This window comes from Suillus subaureus, assembly GCF_016647635.1.
Source record: "Suillus subaureus strain MN1 chromosome Unknown BJ212scaffold_38, whole genome shotgun sequence".
In the NCBI taxonomy this organism is placed as follows: Eukaryota; Fungi; Basidiomycota; class Agaricomycetes; order Boletales; family Suillaceae; genus Suillus; species Suillus subaureus.
This window is the reverse complement of record NW_024538594.1, coordinates 13,455-31,321: the sequence shown is the minus strand read 5'-3', so window position 1 is coordinate 31,321 and position 17,867 is coordinate 13,455. Positions and strand designations below refer to the sequence as shown.

At 44.5% G+C, this 17,867-nt stretch overlaps 3 protein-coding genes across 3 annotated transcripts; 2 read left to right on the top strand and 1 right to left on the bottom strand.

The window, feature by feature from the left end:
- Positions 1 to 7,745: 7,745 nt before the first annotated feature.
- On the bottom strand, positions 7,746 to 8,030 carry BJ212DRAFT_1212282 (uncharacterized protein; the record flags this gene model as incomplete). Its single annotated transcript, XM_041329252.1, has 1 exon — positions 7,746 to 8,030. A coding segment is annotated over one exon (285 nt), but the record flags the coding sequence as incomplete, so codon positions are not given.
- Positions 8,031 to 10,253: 2,223 nt separating this feature from the next.
- Positions 10,254 to 11,140, top strand: BJ212DRAFT_1302993 (uncharacterized protein; the record flags this gene model as incomplete). The annotated part of the gene is made up of 4 exons (XM_041333347.1): positions 10,254 to 10,287; positions 10,336 to 10,380; positions 10,582 to 10,857; positions 11,004 to 11,140. The coding sequence occupies 4 exons, from the start codon at positions 10,254 to 10,256 to the stop codon at positions 11,138 to 11,140; spliced, it is 492 nt and encodes a 163-aa protein (XP_041188581.1).
- A 1,348-nt stretch (positions 11,141 to 12,488) lies between these two features.
- BJ212DRAFT_1449024 (uncharacterized protein) lies at positions 12,489 to 14,483 on the top strand (the record flags this gene model as incomplete). The annotated part of the gene is made up of 5 exons (XM_041338627.1): positions 12,489 to 12,589; positions 13,666 to 13,837; positions 13,886 to 14,030; positions 14,055 to 14,269; positions 14,298 to 14,483. The coding sequence occupies 5 exons, from the start codon at positions 12,489 to 12,491 to the stop codon at positions 14,481 to 14,483; spliced, it is 819 nt and encodes a 272-aa protein (XP_041188580.1).
- Positions 14,484 to 17,867: the final 3,384 nt, after the last annotated feature.

Here is a 17,867-nt window from a genome sequence, read left to right as displayed (position 1 = left end):
GTTCAATGTGGGACATTGCTTAGAATTCTATAGCCCATGGGCTTTCTTATAGGCAGTGAGAACGTCGGAGGCATTAGCGAGATTTCCTTCTGGAACCCACTCATTGCTGGCGGAAGAGTATCCTTTCCAGGACACGAGATAGCGTCTTCGTTTACCCGTCCCCTTATGTGATAAGATCGCATTGATTTCATATTCTTCTTCGTTATCGATGATGTCAGGAGGAGGGTCGTGGAAGTTCGGTCCGTGAATCTCTGTTTCGTGATAGGATGATAGCTCAGAAGCATGGAACATGGGGTGAACTTTCCATTGTGGGGGGAGCTGGAGTGTGAATGTGATAGGGGATAGGACTGCAGTGATCAGGAAAGGGCCATATCGTTTGGGCGCAAGTTTCCGCGATGGTAACTGAGTAATCAAATTCTTCCCTGACAACCAAACCTTATCTCCTACTTTCCATGGGTGGTATTTCTGTCCATGAGTTCGTTCTGCCATTCGCTGCATTGCGAGGGTGTGGCACGACAGGGCCTCTTCTCTGGACTTCTGGAGAGAGAGAAGTCTCTCTTCTGCTGTGGGGACGGTAGAGTTGGGAAGAGTATGAGGGAGGGCTCATGGTTCATAGCCCATCATTAAGAAGAAGGGTGACGCATTACGGGAATCATGTTTTCAGTGGTTATGCACGAATTCTGCCATTGGAAGGTGTTTGGCCCAGTCTTCTGGGTGATTCCGGCAATAGATCCGAAGGTACATTTTGAGTTCTTGGTTAAGTTGTTCAGTCTGGCCATCGGTCTGAGGGTGATAAGCGGTGGATGCCGCTATGTCGTATTTTAAAAGCTTGGCAAGGGCTCGTGAGAACTTGGATATGAATTGCAGCCCACAATCAGAAATGACTTTTTCATGTAGGCCGAATCATCGGTAGACGTATTTGAAGAATTTCTTTGCAACTCCTTCCGAAGTGATAGTTTTAGTGCAAGGGATGAGAATTACCCCCTTCATAAGGCCATGGTCGACCACGACCATTACAGAATCAAAGCCGGTGCAGAGAGGAAGATCGGTGATTAGATCAATGGAGACCTGCATGAAGGGAGCCGCAGCGGCGGAAGAAATAGGGATCAAAGGAGGGAGTGTAGGATGGGTATCGGATTTCATTTGCTGGCAAAGGGCGCAACCCTCAATGTATTTACGGATATAGGTGCCCATAGAGGGCCACCAAAAATCTCTCTTGACCAATTCCTCCGTTTTAAAGCGACCGGGGTGGCCGGCGGTGGGGTGGTCATGACATCATTCTAGAATGAGACATCGTCTGGCAGGGTGGACGTAAGCATGGTCTTTATAGTAAAGAATGTCATCCTTAATGATCCAATTGGCAAGTGCAGATTTCATCGGGGGAAGGGAAAGACCATCCAGCGCATCAGAAGCGGTGGTGAAGATAGGGTCGGGATCCGACGGATCAGGGTTGGCGAGCATGGTCATGAGCTCGACGTCAAGAAGTTGGACAAACATGGAGTCGGGGAGGAGGGTCTCGTTTTTGTTGTCGTCAGCAGAGTCGGATCCGTGATCAGGGCGGCGGGAGAGAGCGTCTGGAGCGACGAGTTTAGTTCCTGCGACATGATGGAGTTCTATATCATAGCATGACAAAATCAGCTGCCATTGAGCTTGTCGACAAGTCAGCTTCTGCACGGTTTGGAAATACAGTAGATTTTTGTGATCCGTGAACACTACGACCGGGTGAGCATTTCCTTCCAGGTAATGGCACCATTCTGTAAGGGCGTGAATGACTGCGAGGAGTTCCCGATCAAAAATCTGGTAGTTTCGTTCTGCCGGGTTTAAGGTCTGTGATAGATATCCACACGGGTGATAGACACCGTTATCATTGGTCTGAAGTCATACCGCACCTGTGGCGACCAGGGATGCGTCGGTTGCAACTGCAAATTGTCTACTGGGATCAGGATTCAGAAGAACTGGTTGCTTCAGAAAGCATTCTTTCAGGGTGGAGAAGGCGGATGAGCATTGTTCTGTCCATAAGAACTTGACGTTCTTCTTGGTAAGATCAATCAAAGGTCAGGTGATGTCGGAATAGTGGGAAATGAAGTTTCGATAGAAATTGCAAAATCCCAAGAATGACCAGACTTCCTTTACAGTCGTCGGTATAGGCCAATCTCAGATACCATCGGTCTTGGTGTTGTCCATTGCCATGCAGCCAGGGCGGATAATCATCCTGAGATACTCTACTTCTTGAGCATTGAATGTACATTTCTCTGGTTTAAGGAAAAGCCTCTCCTTCCGAATTATTTCTAAGATGTGTTGTGTGCGTTTTTGGTGAGAGGCGAGATCATTAGAGAAAATTAGAATATCGTCCATGTATATGATGAGCCATCCTTCGTTTATTTCCTGTTGAAACGTTTTGTTCATATACACCTGGAAGGTAGCGGGGGAATTGCAAAGGCCGAAGAACATGATGTTTGGCTCAAACAGACCATATTCTGTAGTAAAGGCAGCTTTCCATCGGTCTTCTGGATGAATGTGAATGTTGTTGTATCCTGAACGAACGTCCATCTTTGTGAAGTATTTGGCACCGTGTAGCCGAGCGATTAGGGAGAGCGGCAACGGGAGTGGATAAGCGTTCTTGACCATCCATTCATTGATGTACTGATAGTCCTGACAGGGGCGAAGATCCCCACCCTTCTTTCCTACAAAAAAGAAACCGCTAGCTTGCGGCGACTTTGATTTGGAGATGAATTCCTTTTTCACGTTTTCATCAATAAACACTTTAACCGCTGTACGCTCTTTCTCAGATAACAGGTATACTTTGGACGTTTTGGGTATGAAACCAGGTTTAGTTTCTATCCGATGGTCTATCCCAGGTCGTTCAGGAGGCAATTGACTCAGACCGTCTTTTGCAAAGATGTCGGCGAAGTTGTGAAGGTAGGAAGGGACAAGTTCTTCAAAGGGTTTCTTCCTTTGTTCCAGCCCAGCGGCCAATGCGAACTGTTGGGCTTTGTTACTGGTTTTGATGTATTCAGTGGGCCGTGCCAAAGGTGTAACCGTGGTTTGTTGTTCTATAATGCTAGTCCCGTCCCTTGTTAATGGTGTGTCTAGTGAGACATTGGTGATTACCCGAAGTTCCGAGGCGTTGTTGGGGTATTCGACCAAAAATTCATCATCTTCTAAACGATACATGGAGATTTCTTGCACCGGCGGTGCATAATCTGTTGTCCATACGTCTTCTTTAGTATTGAAAGTTTCGTCGTCATCGTCAGGGATTTCTTGCAATGGTGGTGTTGGTTCGTTGTCGTCGGGGATTTCTTCCAAGGTGGCTGACGGTGTCAGTTCATTAGATATGTTGACCGATTTCCTAGGAGGTGCTTTTGGTAGCACTACTACCGGAGTTGGTTTCTGATCTGGCTTTCGAAAGAGGAGGGGGAGTCCATTTTTCCTTCTATCTTTATTGACGTCTTCTTCAATCTGATCGCTTTTCTCCGTTCTCTGGAGTTCTAGCGTCTCTGCTTTCCATCAGATTACTGGGTCCATGGCGCATAGCCAGGGATCCCTAGTAGAATCTGATCTCTTTGACTGAGTCGAGTGATATTGAACTTTCCTATCATGGATCGTTCATCAATTTTGACAATAAGGATGCAGTATCGGGTGATGGCGCCCCCCTTTGCATAACTTCCATCCGCAGTGGTAACTCGAAATGGTTTTGATAGCTTATGCGTTCGGATCCCGTGAGTCTTGACGAACTCTTCGGAAATAAAGGTTCCGGCAGCACCAGAGTCAACAACAGCTGTTGTTTCGACGGTTTTCAGAAGGGTTCTGGAAATGAGAGAAATGGGAATGCGAAGTTCCTTTCTGATTCCAATACTTTGTACAAGTCTGATAGGTATGGAAGATACTGACGTCGATCCAGTCTTCCACATCAAAAATCCTCGGCAAGGCGATGGATCATTGTATCTTCATCTTCTTGATCGCTGTCGCTTATTTCTTCTCTGTGAATAGGGATCTTCTTCTTCTGCGGGCATGCTTTAGTCATATGCCCCTTCTGGTGACATGTGAAGCATAGTCCTTTCTTCATATGGTCACTTCTCTCGGCTTCAATGAGTCGGTCTATCTCCATGGCATTTGGATCATGCTGATCAATGGAGGGTCTGGGTATGTATCACTGTCCAGATGGTCTGGTAGTGGTTCGATGGTTTGATCGATATGCGACCCCTCTCTGATAGTTACTATCCAGTCTAATGACGGTAGCAACATATTTGTCGAAATCTATTGGAATGGTTTCCATCTGATAGACAGAGTTGACGATTCCTTTCTTCAGTCCGTCATTGAAGAACATGATAAGGACGGCGTCTTGCTTCACAGAGGCTTGTGCAGCAAGAGTCTTGAAACTGGCGATGTAGGAGGTAAGATCTCCCATCTGTTTCAATGTTCGTAGGTTGTTCATGGCGGTACCGATGGCATCAGCCGGTACAAAGGCCTCTTTGAACTTGGTTTCAAAGTTCGTGAAGGTCCCGTAGGTCTTGGCGACAGAGTTGTCGACTTCAGTGTAGAAAGTGAGTGCCCATCCCATAGCACTTCCTTCTGTCATATAAGCAAGGGCAGTGATGACCTTCTTATCGTTGGTATTGTAGATCGTAGCATTAAGCGCAAAATATGCCTTAACAGCATACAACCATCGTAGAGCCTGTTGAGGACTCCCATCATAGGTGGATGGAGCTCCGGCTTTCAATTCTGGGGAGGTAGAGATGGTGGACATCCTGAGTGTCTGGTCAAGTGATGTTTCTGGTTCAGGGGAATGTTGTTGTTCTCTCGCTGAGTTCTTTCTGGTTCTGTAACCTCTTCGGATGGAGAGGGTCGATAATTGACTTTAATCTTTTGTTACAGCGGACTAGGGTGGGCTCAACAACAGGTACTCGATAAGAGCACGCCTGAAGCCGGTTCAAGCCTTATGAATGTAAGGTTCTTAAGACAAGTCAGAGAGAGTGTCTCTGGCTTGAATATTGGTTATCAGACAACTTAGGATTGGGGGTCCTAAGCGAAGGATAGTTCTGGGTAAAACCTAGTAGATTAAAGTGAAGTTCTAACTAAGTACAAGACCAGGTTTATATAGACGTAAGAGGTTTAGGGCCGGTATTGTACGCGTCATCTAGACGAGTCAGAGATAAGAGATGGTGTCATCTAGCAATGGCACGAGGTGGTTGTGATGTAATACAGCTACGGATGATTGGTTGGTCTAATGATGGCATGACAAGGTGTGGTCATGATGTAATACATGAGCGAGAAGAGAGAAAAGAGATAGGGGTAACCACAATTGTAACAATACGTACCTGCCCTAAAGATAGCTACATCTATATAAGCTCAGTCATGTACTTAGCAGATCTTCACTTTAATCTACTAGGTTCTCACCTGAAACATCCTTCGCTTAGGACCCCCAATCCTAAGTCGTCTGATACCGATATTCAAACCAGAGACACTCTCTTTGGCTTGTCTTACGACCCTTGTATTTGCAAGGTCTTGATTCAATGTCAGATGCTACTCTTATCGAGTATCTGTTGTTGTGCCTATCCTAGTTCACCATAACACCCTCCACTGTTCACAATATCTGCGATTACCCTGATTATTATGACCCTCTTTATTATCCCCAATATCATACTTTGATTTTTTCAACTGCATCTGCATTTTGTGCTTGGCTTCTCAAATCCCTCATTTCTCATCATCGTACATGCTTGTCTTGCACCCTAGTATTCATGGGTCCTATTTGCTATGATGGTGTCGTTATTGTCATCACACAGCAAAGCACATCTGTTTCGTTGTCATTACCTGCCTTTCAAAGCGCTGGTTATTGTCACTGTAGTGTAATCCGTCAACTGTCCTTCACTTCCTCTCAAGTTTGTTTTTTGGACTGGTTGGAATGTTATCCCCCTTGGTTCCATACTTGTGATGAAATCATCCGGTGTCACCTGGACACACTCTCCCACTCTGCTTTATCTCAATGTGTTTCCAGGATTCCTGATGCTTCTGTTCGCCCATGTGTTAAAGCATGTTTTCAGGACCTCATTGCCGATCATTTCATCAAGATGCGGGCATCCAATCAGATTTGTTCAGCATGTCTGAACACTTGCCTTTGAACCTCACACAATTCAGCATACTGCAGTGAATGTCAGACAGGTCTATGATAGGGTATTCCATTGTGGTTGCTGCGACACAGGTACAGTTCCGATAGGTGGAGAAACAGAGTGATGGTGTATCACTGCATTCTTAATGCAACTTGAGTAGAAACCTGGGACATGATTGATGGACTCACAGAGAATGAGATACAGGCCTGGGAGATCACAGTTTGTGTGGGTCATATGAAATTTAGACAGTTGATAGATACAAACATCGTGGATTGTACTGAGTGCAGGTTATGGGTGAACGGAGCATAGTGAAAATCATCTGGAGAGTGTGACAAGCATGGAACATGGGGAGCAACGGCATGGCGTGTCTCAGATCACATTGTCTGGCAACAGATGGTTACAAATCGGGCATATAAAGAATGGAGAGACTAGTCAGGATGAGGGCAGGGATGGGATAGCCATAGAAATAGTATTGAGTCACACAATGTGATTGATGAGACTACTTGTTGAGGCTAAAAGGTCAATGACAACCACACCAATTTGAAAGGTTTGGGACAAAGCATTGCCTGTTTGTGGCTGAATCCGAGGAGGTGGGAACAGGCGTGTCCATGGCATTATGATTTGTAAGCACAGCATGGAAGAAAGACAAGTCCGAAACATAGACTCACCGGAGCAGATACTTAGGATTAGCATATCATAGTATATAAACTATACAATTATTTACATTAGCAGGGAGTCGGAATCATATCTCAAGTCTCACCTTAACTTCTAAAGTCTCATAACAAGATGGACATATGACAAAGGAGTCGGTGCTAGATATACAACCATCCAGTGCTTGTGAGGCCAAAATGAGCACAATCAAACGCATTATATCCATTCCCATCTTGATTGACCTAGTATTTGAAGGTAATTAACAAGGAGAAATCAGACCAGGAGTCTTCGAAAGAACAACAGACTACAATTATAGTAGGAACTCACATGGTTCTGAATGTTGAAACACTGCAAAAGATGAACATCCTGATTCCGGCAACCCATTCTCTAGTTAACACTGAGCACCTGTGTGTCACCATAAACATTACTTCTTAGTAACACTGACACAATCGGATGTTTGTTACTAACTAGGGGCGAGAATCCACCTGTGACTCCCATGTAAGGGATCTAAATAGAAGTGATAATAGATAGGGTTATCACCTGTAAAATGACAGATTTTCAACACCTGCAAGCCTCCTTCAATATCTCTTCGATAATGAGCGACTTATAATAATCAGTAGAGTAGTATACTAGGGTAAGTAGGCGTGGGCATGTCGGCACTGACATAGTTGATGTTCCTGACATCAGCTATCACCGCCCGCCACCCGAACCTTTGTGCCTGCTGTTGTACATGATGAGCTTGTCAAATTGATTGTATTGAGGGTGCGTTTTAACACATGTTCAACAGCTACTGCCAGTGATGATTGGGCTATGTACAACATGCTAACAAAGGTAGCAGAGAGTACACTACATGTCCTTGAACTCTTCCTCTTCCTCGTCAGATGACACAACGAATTCCACACTTTTGGGAGCCTCACCATTGCCGGTGGCCATCTTTTTTGCCTTCTTCAAGGGCCTGTTCTTCTCTCTCCTTGTGGTGGGTAAAGCCTTGCGCTTGTGAGAGCCTCCAGCGTCAGAACACCTCTTGCATGGCTGGCAAACAATGTCACCTGCTGAATGGTGCACATCGAGTTCTGCCGTGTGAGCTTTGACTTCTGTTGGCATAAGCGCAGTCCAATAACAAGTTTTATCCTTGAGCACATCACAAAGCTTGCAAATGTCCCCAACAGTACCAATATTCAAAGGATTGATGAACTTGATGCTTCCAGGCCATCCTACAAGCTGGACAGCACATGTTTCAACAACTGCAGTCTGGTAGTTGTTGTAGTTCATGGCAATGTTTTTTTTGCCAGTCACTGCAACTGTCAAGGATATTTCATGTGAATCTCACATGGTAATCGATGTTGCCACTCACTCAGTCCACGGATAATCAATTTTTGAACTTGCTTGTGCACAGCCTCCAATGAGTTGCATTCATTTAGATCTGCAGGATAGTCATTATCAACAGAATGAATGTGAAAACATCAACAACTCACTTTGATTTTGTGTGCATGCCCACTGTTCATATTGTCGGAGATAGTCAGCCATTGGAATGTCATAAACATCTTCCTAAAAATCATTGGAATTGTCAGTACCATGCATTGAGCTTTGAATTGTGTCATTGATATGGCCACGGACGACAAACATAGTCGCATAGGTGCCAGTGTGAACACGTAAGTCATCAAGCTTTGGAGTTACAAAAAAATGAGGTCAGATGAACATACTTGATGTACATGAGAACATACCTCTTTGACAACCCTTTCTGTTGTGAGCAGAACATCTCTTGCTGCTGCCATATTATTTCCTCACACATTAGTTACATTCTGCTTACGGTGCTCAGTGAGAGCTGCAATATAACCCACCTTCTCGTCCCTCATCAACTTTTTCATCCAAGGGTCATTGGCAACCATCTCACGCAGTTCAACCAAGGTGTATTGAGAACCAACAGGTTGATCTGAGTATCACGGAATTTAAGTTATGACAGTGAGAAGTCAAGGGAGGTGAATTACTGGTATTCATTTCCTTGGCCTTGGCATGAATAAGAGCATTAGTCAACTGCACCTTGTGCATCGTGCAATATTTGGTGTGACTGCCAATAATGTCATTGATATATTTGGGAGTGATGTTGAGAGCATGGGAGAGGGATCCGATTTTCATTTTCTGCTCGTCCAGGTATATGGCAACAGCATTGTGTATGCGCTTTGTTGTCTCCACCTTCTGGTTGTGCTTGATCTTGCAAGATGCCTTTTGGGCATCTGACAGTTGAAATGGTGGGGTCCATACATGAATAACAGAGCACATTGGGTTATGCGCTGCCCATGTGGACAAAATTGCATTGCGAAGAGGCTCTAACCTTGAATTTCCAATAGGTGATGGCATGCGAGAGGGAGGCTCAGATTCACTGGTATCACTGGCAGATGACAGGTTTGCAATGGGAGGGTCACAAAGCTTTGGAAAGGTGGTTTCTGCATTGATGGCCTGTAATTCCTCAGCTGAGAGTAGCATATTGTACAATGATGGGTCCTCCCAGTTGATACTGTCAAATGAATATGCATCTCTACCAGACACGTTGTGCTTGGTGTGATAAATGCTGGGACTTCCCACTGTTTTAAAGTATTGTTATGATGTGTAGACACATCTAAATAAAATAATACCTTACCATCATGGTCACTCATTACATTGAAATCATCAGGTCCTCCATTAGCAACAAAGTTCCTGTTGGTGTCAAAGTTGTCCAAGTGATAAATGTAGCTCATAACACTTTTCTGTGTGTAGGAAGGAGGTTGTGGCAACACCAGTAGAAAATAAATTATGCTTGCCTTGAGAACCTAGAATCACATCAATGGAAGACTCTGGGTGCATCTGATGTGATTGAAAACCTACCAAATAAAATTGGCATTAGTACTGATTGTATCAATGCACCATTAAAGATGGTTACTGCTTGGGTCATCGACATTCAGTTTGAGTGACAGCACAAAACACAGTATAACACTCACAGTACAAGTTGATGACTGGAAATAGAGTCCAGCTCAGGTACGTCAAGGCAATCATCTGATGGGTATGTTGTAGAATACTCGATCTAGTAGGATGCACTACTAGTATATCAGCTCATAGTGCAGCCCATACCACATGATCCATGCACTGGAGATGACCCACCACATGTCATGCACCATCAAATACCCCATTGTGTTCCTTGGCTTAGTTAAAGTTGCATTTGCTACAGCCCATCCTGATGGTTATATGGTGCAGGCTTCCTTTCGGTTGCACAGCATTATTGGCAAGTCTACATTGCAGATTTTGTAATTTGGTGGCAACTGGATGAGGGGGAATCCAAACAACATCACACCACAATTGAAAGCTATATCTTAATACTGTCGATGTTGCGAAATCTTATGAGTCAATTTTCCACCTTAAACTCAGATGGTAAGTCTTGATTTTCAAATTATGTACATGATGTCTAACATAAAAAGGGTCATTCGAGTTGGTACAGATCTCACAGTCCAGCTGCTAGGCAGCATGTGGCTACAGAGCATTGGCTTGCAAAGCCAGGGTAAGCATTGAATTTTTAAAATGAAATTATACTTACCTGCGATTCCAGAGTTTGAGATGGGCAAAATGCAAAGGCCCATGCTCAGATGGCATGGTCAGTCTGCTCCCACTCTCATATCTAATAATTGTACTTATGCATGAGTTTGAAAGCAAGCGGGCAAGGTAATGCATTATCTTGTTTAGTAATGACATCTCTTGTTCTCACTGACTGCTCTTAGGAAAAAATACCAACAAGCCTACATAAAGCCAAACCCATCCATCCAACTTGGTGCCCCTTTGGCCATTTCGTCTGCAGTCAACAGTCCCAATTCTCGCAACATCACTCCTGAAGTCAATGATGACTCTATACTCATCATGGAAGATCACCTTGGTTGTTCCTGCAACTTGCCAACCCTCCAAAGTATTGAGATTATGGTCAACCTATGGAAAAAGGACTGGCAGTCTGAAGATAAGTGGAATGAGTCGCATGGGAAACTACTCAGCCATGCAAGATGCAAGGGGGGACATTGGATGTCCATTTTCTTTGAGGAGTGCAGTATACATGCTTTGGAGGGGCAAGCACTTCTTGAAAGTATTTGGGAAGTTGTGCACACAAGTTGCCTGTGTTGCAGGGAGCGGCTCAAGTATGACACCATTATACTATATGATTTGCTGGTTTGCATCATTTCTGAGATCAAGTTCTTTGAATTTAAAGTAGAAAACAATGTTACTATGTAGTCTGTCTGTATTATAGGATCCCTCGTGTGCATGCAACACCCCCAGATCAGGAATTAGTTGCCAAGGCCGAGAAATGTTCCACTTGTACTACAGCTGAGAACAGCAAGATATTGGCACAAGACGAATTCATCTTGTAACTCATATGAGGGTGAATAGTCTCCTTTTGCACTGTCTTGATCTGGAGAGGCTCTAGCTCCTGATCGAAGACCTGACACAAGTCCATGACCACACTTTCGTGAATCTTCTGCCACAAGTGCACACAGAAGATCTGAATCAGTGAGATCTTAAGTGTGGGGATCTTGTTGTGCATGAAAATACCTGAACAGACTTGTAGTATGGTATAGTAAGGAAACATTGTTGAAGACAAACATGAAATATGTTGAACTATCTCAAATGTTGCTCAAATGTATATCAAACACATGGCGAACATGGTGAATGTAAATCTTAATGTATAGCAAACATATGACAGATCTATAGCAAACTGATGGTGAACTGATGGCGAACATTGTAGCATATCTAGAATAAAGCACTTTCAGAGAATTCTAAATTACTCTGATTGTGTTGAAGGCTAGCATCTGTAACATGCAAGTGGTTGCAGTTAGTGTGAGCTACAAATTTAAGACTAATGGACTAAGACCACAATTGTATAGTATTGCTGGCTGGAGTCAGTTACTACATGTGGACCTTAAGGTAACTATGCAGTTGAATCATTCAGGTTTTGGGCTCTATCAATATCTGTAGTGCTGTACAGTTGCATAACAATACTGAATTCATGCAGAGCCCAACTTGTATGTTCTGTTAACTGATCACCACATGTATTTCATCAGCATGATATTACAATATGTACACAGAACTACAAACATATCTAAATGTCACAGTGGGTCATAGTCTCTGACAAGTCATCTACCTGCAACCACAGGTCATCCAAGTTAGAGGACGAGGAGGGGGAAGTTGGAGATGGGGATGGCCAGAAAGGGCCACCTGGAATCGGGACTGCTCATACTCTTCCTTCATTGTATTTGACAGTGTACACTTCGAGTGCCTCCTGGAAAGAGGGGTATGATTTCTGAACATTACCACTAACATAGTTGGTGTGTTCAGCAACATCAGCCCTAATTTAACAATTGTCAGTAATATTAGAAGTGAAAGTACGACAATGCTTACCAATGGTAGAATATACCAACTTCTTGTCCAACTGTGATCACCCAGAACCCCTCAGGCTTCAGACCATCACGTGGTGGTGCAATCTCACTCAGTGTTGGAATCATGACACTATTGGAGGGCAACTGCATGAATGGTGGTGTGGGGAGTGTGATACTTGTGCTGGTGAAAGATCGCATGTCTGATGAAGGAAGGGGGTCATGAGTGCATGAGCTAGCAGATGATGCAGGGACTGATGTTGTTTGGTTGGCATGCAAGGAGTCCATATGCAGCGCTTTGGATAAGGTTATTGTCTCTTCAACAGTCTTGCATCTCCAGGTAACCATGTCCAATGCTGAGCCTATTCTAGAGCATGAACATGTGGCTAATGTGTTAGATGTGATAGATGTACCTGATACAGTCATGCCCTCAAGTAACTGGCACAGGTCTTGGACATGACCATCATGGCAGGAGACAACAGATGGTGAGGGAGAGCACGACATGGTGGATATGAGAAGCTTAAGGAATTGGTCAATACAAATAACCAAGGGAATAGATGGAAGTGGTAGCAGCTATAACACTTATTAGTCATGCATAATGCAACAATGGACTATTTCTTCCAGGCTTAAGTTGTCGGTCCAGGCTTTCATCAATCATGTGTGGATGAATATTTGACTGGGGAAACATGCACCTGGACCATCTGAAAAATAAAACACTAGTTAACATGAGGAATTCAGGACATCAGACCCAGCGAATTCGCACCAACCTCTCCTTGCGGTCAATCTGCCACTTTGGTTCATCGCAGGATAAGAATGGACTTCCCTCCCGCTGTGCGTCAAAAATACTCAAGCATAGGGTGTTAGTTGAGCAAGCATCCAGCTGTAAAGAGCGGTGAGAGATTCGTCTGGAAGGTAAGTCATCTCCATGTGCTTAACATTACAAGAAAAGATCAGAACAGATACTTACCTGGTTCAAAGCAATGTCAATCGATGAGTGTCAAGCTCTCGAAGCTCTCAAAGATCCTTCTGCTTTCTCCCATGATGTCAATGAAGATTGTGAAGACTTCACTTTCAGTGATGTATGGGATGGTTCTGATGCACTCCCCATCAGCCACGCTGGTGGGGAGTTTGGTGACCTGGTGAGAGGTGTTCTCAAAGAAGTCTGGAGATTGTGAGTGTTTGTACAAGCAAATGATCGTGATGGTGGCTGTAGTGTTTGACACAACAATTGTACCCGGCATGATTGTGTTCTACGGAGGAATGTTGCTTTCAATGAGCAAATACCAGCAATGAGTGAAGCATACCTTCTATGGAGCCTAGAAAAGTCACAGAAAGGCTTCAAGAATTTCTTTGATCGCCTGCACAGTGAAGAGACTGAAGAAGTTGTTGATTTTGATGGTGGCCAGTGGCCAATGATGGTGGTAGATGCCTTTTGTATGTGACTTGTTGGCTTCTTGTTGATCTTACTATAATGTCATTGGTTGCACAGTTGCTGAGAAACTGCTACTCAAAATATCATCTAGGGACAAAACCATTGCCTTGGCACTGGTTCGTCAAGGCGTTATGCCCCACTCTCAAATATCACCAGTTGTTTGTATAACATTAGAAACCCTCAAATTTTATTGTGTAGCACACCTCAGGAGCCCACATCTTTCAATTCAAGCATTTGTCAAAACCATATCTGATTTACATGGGGTATGGTCAGCTTCAAGTTCACCTGTGCTCAGCACTAAAATCACACAGATTGAATTCCACCAGCACCTGTCTCGTCAATTCTTGATTGCATTCAACTTGTACCACCAAATCAGATGGACTGTAGCCTCACTCATAATGGAATCACTCCAACATGACTCACCCAACTGGTGCCTCAAACATGCTTGTCCAGCGTGTACTTACATGCTTACTGATGAAGGCCAGCTACACTTCAAGATGCTCTATGCCATGGATGGGAACAATTCATTGAAGCGAGTTCTACAACACTCCCTGAATGATGACAATGACAACAACAACACTCCTGGTGCATCATCTGAGCTTCCTACTGGCCAGTTGTTCATTAGTGACCATTACCTGGCTTGTGACTTTGTAGACCAGTTTTCACAGGATGTGTCATGCAATTTGGGGTGGGAGGTGAGTGATTGATGTGGACTCCATGTAGAAACAACTCAATGTCAGTCAGAATGCACCTGAAGAGAACTCTTGCGAAGGATGGTGGAAAAATATGGATGATTCAAAGACCCAAAAAGCATGGGGCATCTATGATGAAATGGGTATATTTGTTGCCGTCTGCTGCCATGGTTTTTGTTTGCTCATCATGGATATGGTACAGAGTGGGGAACTGTAAGTAACACATATTATTTGTTTTCTGTTGCTGACAGGTGTTGTACAGTGCAAAGTATCCCCTAATGGTTGTTGCCAAATTGCTGGATGCTTTTGGTGACAATCTGGGTGGCGGTTATGATATTGGCTGCCAATTCAATACTACTATCGACAAAAGTTCCATTGGAGCCCTCGCATGCTCATTACATCACACTTGCCTAGTTGGCGCATTTCATGGCCATGCCCATAGACGCTTATGTCAGCTTTTTCATTAACTACCTACACCAAGGGTGTCGGCATTGAAGACTTGGAGACTTGTGAACGCACTTTCTCAAAGTCAAATTCACTTGCATTGTCTCTACAGTATACTAGTATATTTCATTGCAAACAGGCCATTGACTCTTACTTCGAGCACAATGACAACCTTGAGGTGTATGGTAATCTTTGTATGTTGGTTGCTTTATCATGCACAAGTGTTAAGAACCATGCTCAAAGGAGAGAGAGACTGACTCAGAGGGGCTTGGCCTCAGCTCATACGCTGTGTCCCTTACCCAAGTATATGCCCTTCATTTCAGAGGAAGTCCGATGATGGTCCGAGGAAGTCTGGAGGACTTCCAGAGGAGCACAGGAGAGTTCTAGAGGAATGCAGGAAATGCTCAGGAGAGTTCCTGCTGCAAGGTAATACTTCTACAGGAAAACAGGATGGAAGGATAGGAGGTCCAGAGGTCTGGAGTATGGAGGACAGGAGGTCCAGAGGTATGGAGAACAGAACGTCTGAAGGACAGGATGCCTGGAGGTATGAGAGACAGGAAGTCCAGAGGTACAGAAGACAGGAGGTCCAGAGGTCCGGAAGGAATAGGGGCTACATCAGACGAAGTCTGATGTAGAAGCAAACGGAGGTAGACTACCCTAAGGTAGAGTCGGAGGGACAGGAAGTGGACCTAAGTCTGGAAAGAGGGTAAGTGCCAGAAAGGCAAGACTCTAGCCTAGGGAAGCAATCCCTAGACTTGGGACAGAGACATAGGGGACAAATCCGAAGGTCCGGAATTCCAGCCTAGGGAATCCATCCCTAGGCCTTATGGAAAAGGACAAACTCAGATGGACTGAAGTCCGGAAGAAGATTGGGCAAGTCTAAGTTGATATTCAGACTGAGGACTCTACTGTAGTTGTACAGGGATTATATACTAGAGGCTCTCTGAGAGGATCAGTAAGCAAAGGAGTAAGGCTATGTATGAGCATGTGGAAACACATTGGTAAGTAAGACGGAACATAACTAAATGAACTCGGAGATGAAACTAGTACAAGGATCAATCAGCAAGACAGAAACAGAGATAACCAAGAACCGGAAAGGAGGAGATGCCTAAATGGGGATAGGCGCAGGATCTCAGATGGAGGGTGGGAATAGGTCCAGAGATAGCACAGTTAATATCCGGAGGTCCGGAGATCTGGGGATCTGGAAGGCAGGGCAGAAACAGGACTGAGATGTGTGAGGTGGTGGATGTAGTCCAGAATCTGAGAGGAGGTAAAGTCTGGATATCTTGCTGGACAGAATGTGCATAGGGTGGACAGGATAGGGGATCCAGGAATGAGTCAGATATGGGGTCCAGAAATAGGTCTGGAAAGCGTGGGAATATGATGGGATCTATGTCTGGCATATGGGATATGACAACAAGACACTGGCTGACATAATCATTCTGTGCCTAGCTAATTTTCTCTACAGCAACTACAAGCAGGCACTTGATATCCTGACGAATGGTAGTGATGTACTACCAAATGTTATGCGAGACCCCGGAGTCATGGACACCAGTGTTTTTGAAAGTTGGCTGGAAGAAGAGAAAGTATACCTCAAGGGCCTAACACAGGAGCCAGAAGAAGAGACACTTCAGATGGAATACTGGCAGAGGTTAGTAAGTCTTGGTGTGAGCAAGTGAGTGTTGCATTTTGGTGTGTCTTGTAGTTACTGATACTCCCCTCAAATAGTGTTGCTCTCAATGCTGCAATGAACCTGTTCAGAACACCTTCTCGCCACTGTGATATTGCTGGATCATATGATGCAGAGGTCGGAAACACACACAAAACTGAGAGTGCACGTTGCCATGCTCTCAAAGATTACAAGAGAAACCTGAAACTGGTTCAAGCATTGGAATGCAAACTTGATATTATCACTCGCTGGGTTCCAGATGATGGAGAGTGGCAGAGGGTGGGGAGGCTTGTGGCAAACAGGAAGTACCAATGTGCGCTGGACCATCTTGAAGGTTTGGTTGTAGCATGTATTTTTGAACTTGCAAAGATGAACAGGGCAGGAACGGGTGAGTTCCAGTGAGGCTTTACTAGTAGTTGTTTGTGCTAATTCTATGTTCCAGGTTACAAACTATGAAAGCACATTGCAAAGGCATTGCAAACGCGTTCCACCACCATCAGATCTGCCCTCAACACTTACAACAATATCATGAGTGCAATGTTCCCTCCACGGCAGGTACTCAAGTGGGATGAGGTTGTTGAATACACTTTTCTCGCAGACTTCAATTTGCTATGCAATGCACGGGCAGATGTTTCTCAAACTCCTTGGTCTTTGCCTGCAGCTCATAGTGCCATGGACCTTTATTTCAAGATGTGTTGGGCTCAGGAAGAAATATCTTGCCTGGATGTTAAGGTTTGCTGTCTGGTGACCTACATACAAGACAAAGACAACTATCTACAGGTGTGTGAGGATCAACTTAAGGCTACTAGCCCTGCTCTTGCCCATCAAGTGGCCATTCATCAGAACATTCGAGGGCACTTCAACTCCCACCATCTGAAGCGCCTTGATGATATATCTAAGCTCCCTGGTTTCAGTGGGACAGTAGTTCCTGGTGTTAGCACATGCACGGGTCCTGGGGAGAGTGCCAGCACACCAAATGCACAGACTCCTGCCAACATGTTCAGTGACCGCATTCCTGTACATAACCCATCTTCTCCTGTAGGCACAGATACACAGGAGGACCTGGATGAAGAGGAGGAGGCAGACAAGGTGACAGAGGAAGCCTCCAGGAGTTTGCAGAATGTCCTCCGCATCACTGATGATTTATCAGGGTTACAACTTATTGACAATGCTGAACTAGAGTAGTAGCCATCATAGTACTTGTTGCAATTCACTGAGTCTTTTGTTATGATGCTTAGTTAAAATGCACCCTCAATACAATCAATTTGACAAGCTCATTGTGTACAACGGCAGGCACAAAGGTTTGGGTGGCGGGCGGTGATAGCCGACATCAGGAACATCAACTACATCAGTGCCTACATGCCCATGCCTACTTACCCTAGTATACTGCTCTACTAATTATTATAAGTCACTCATTATCGAAGAGATATTGAAGGAGGCTTGCAGGTGTTGAAAATCCATCGTTTTACAGGTGATAACCCTATCTAT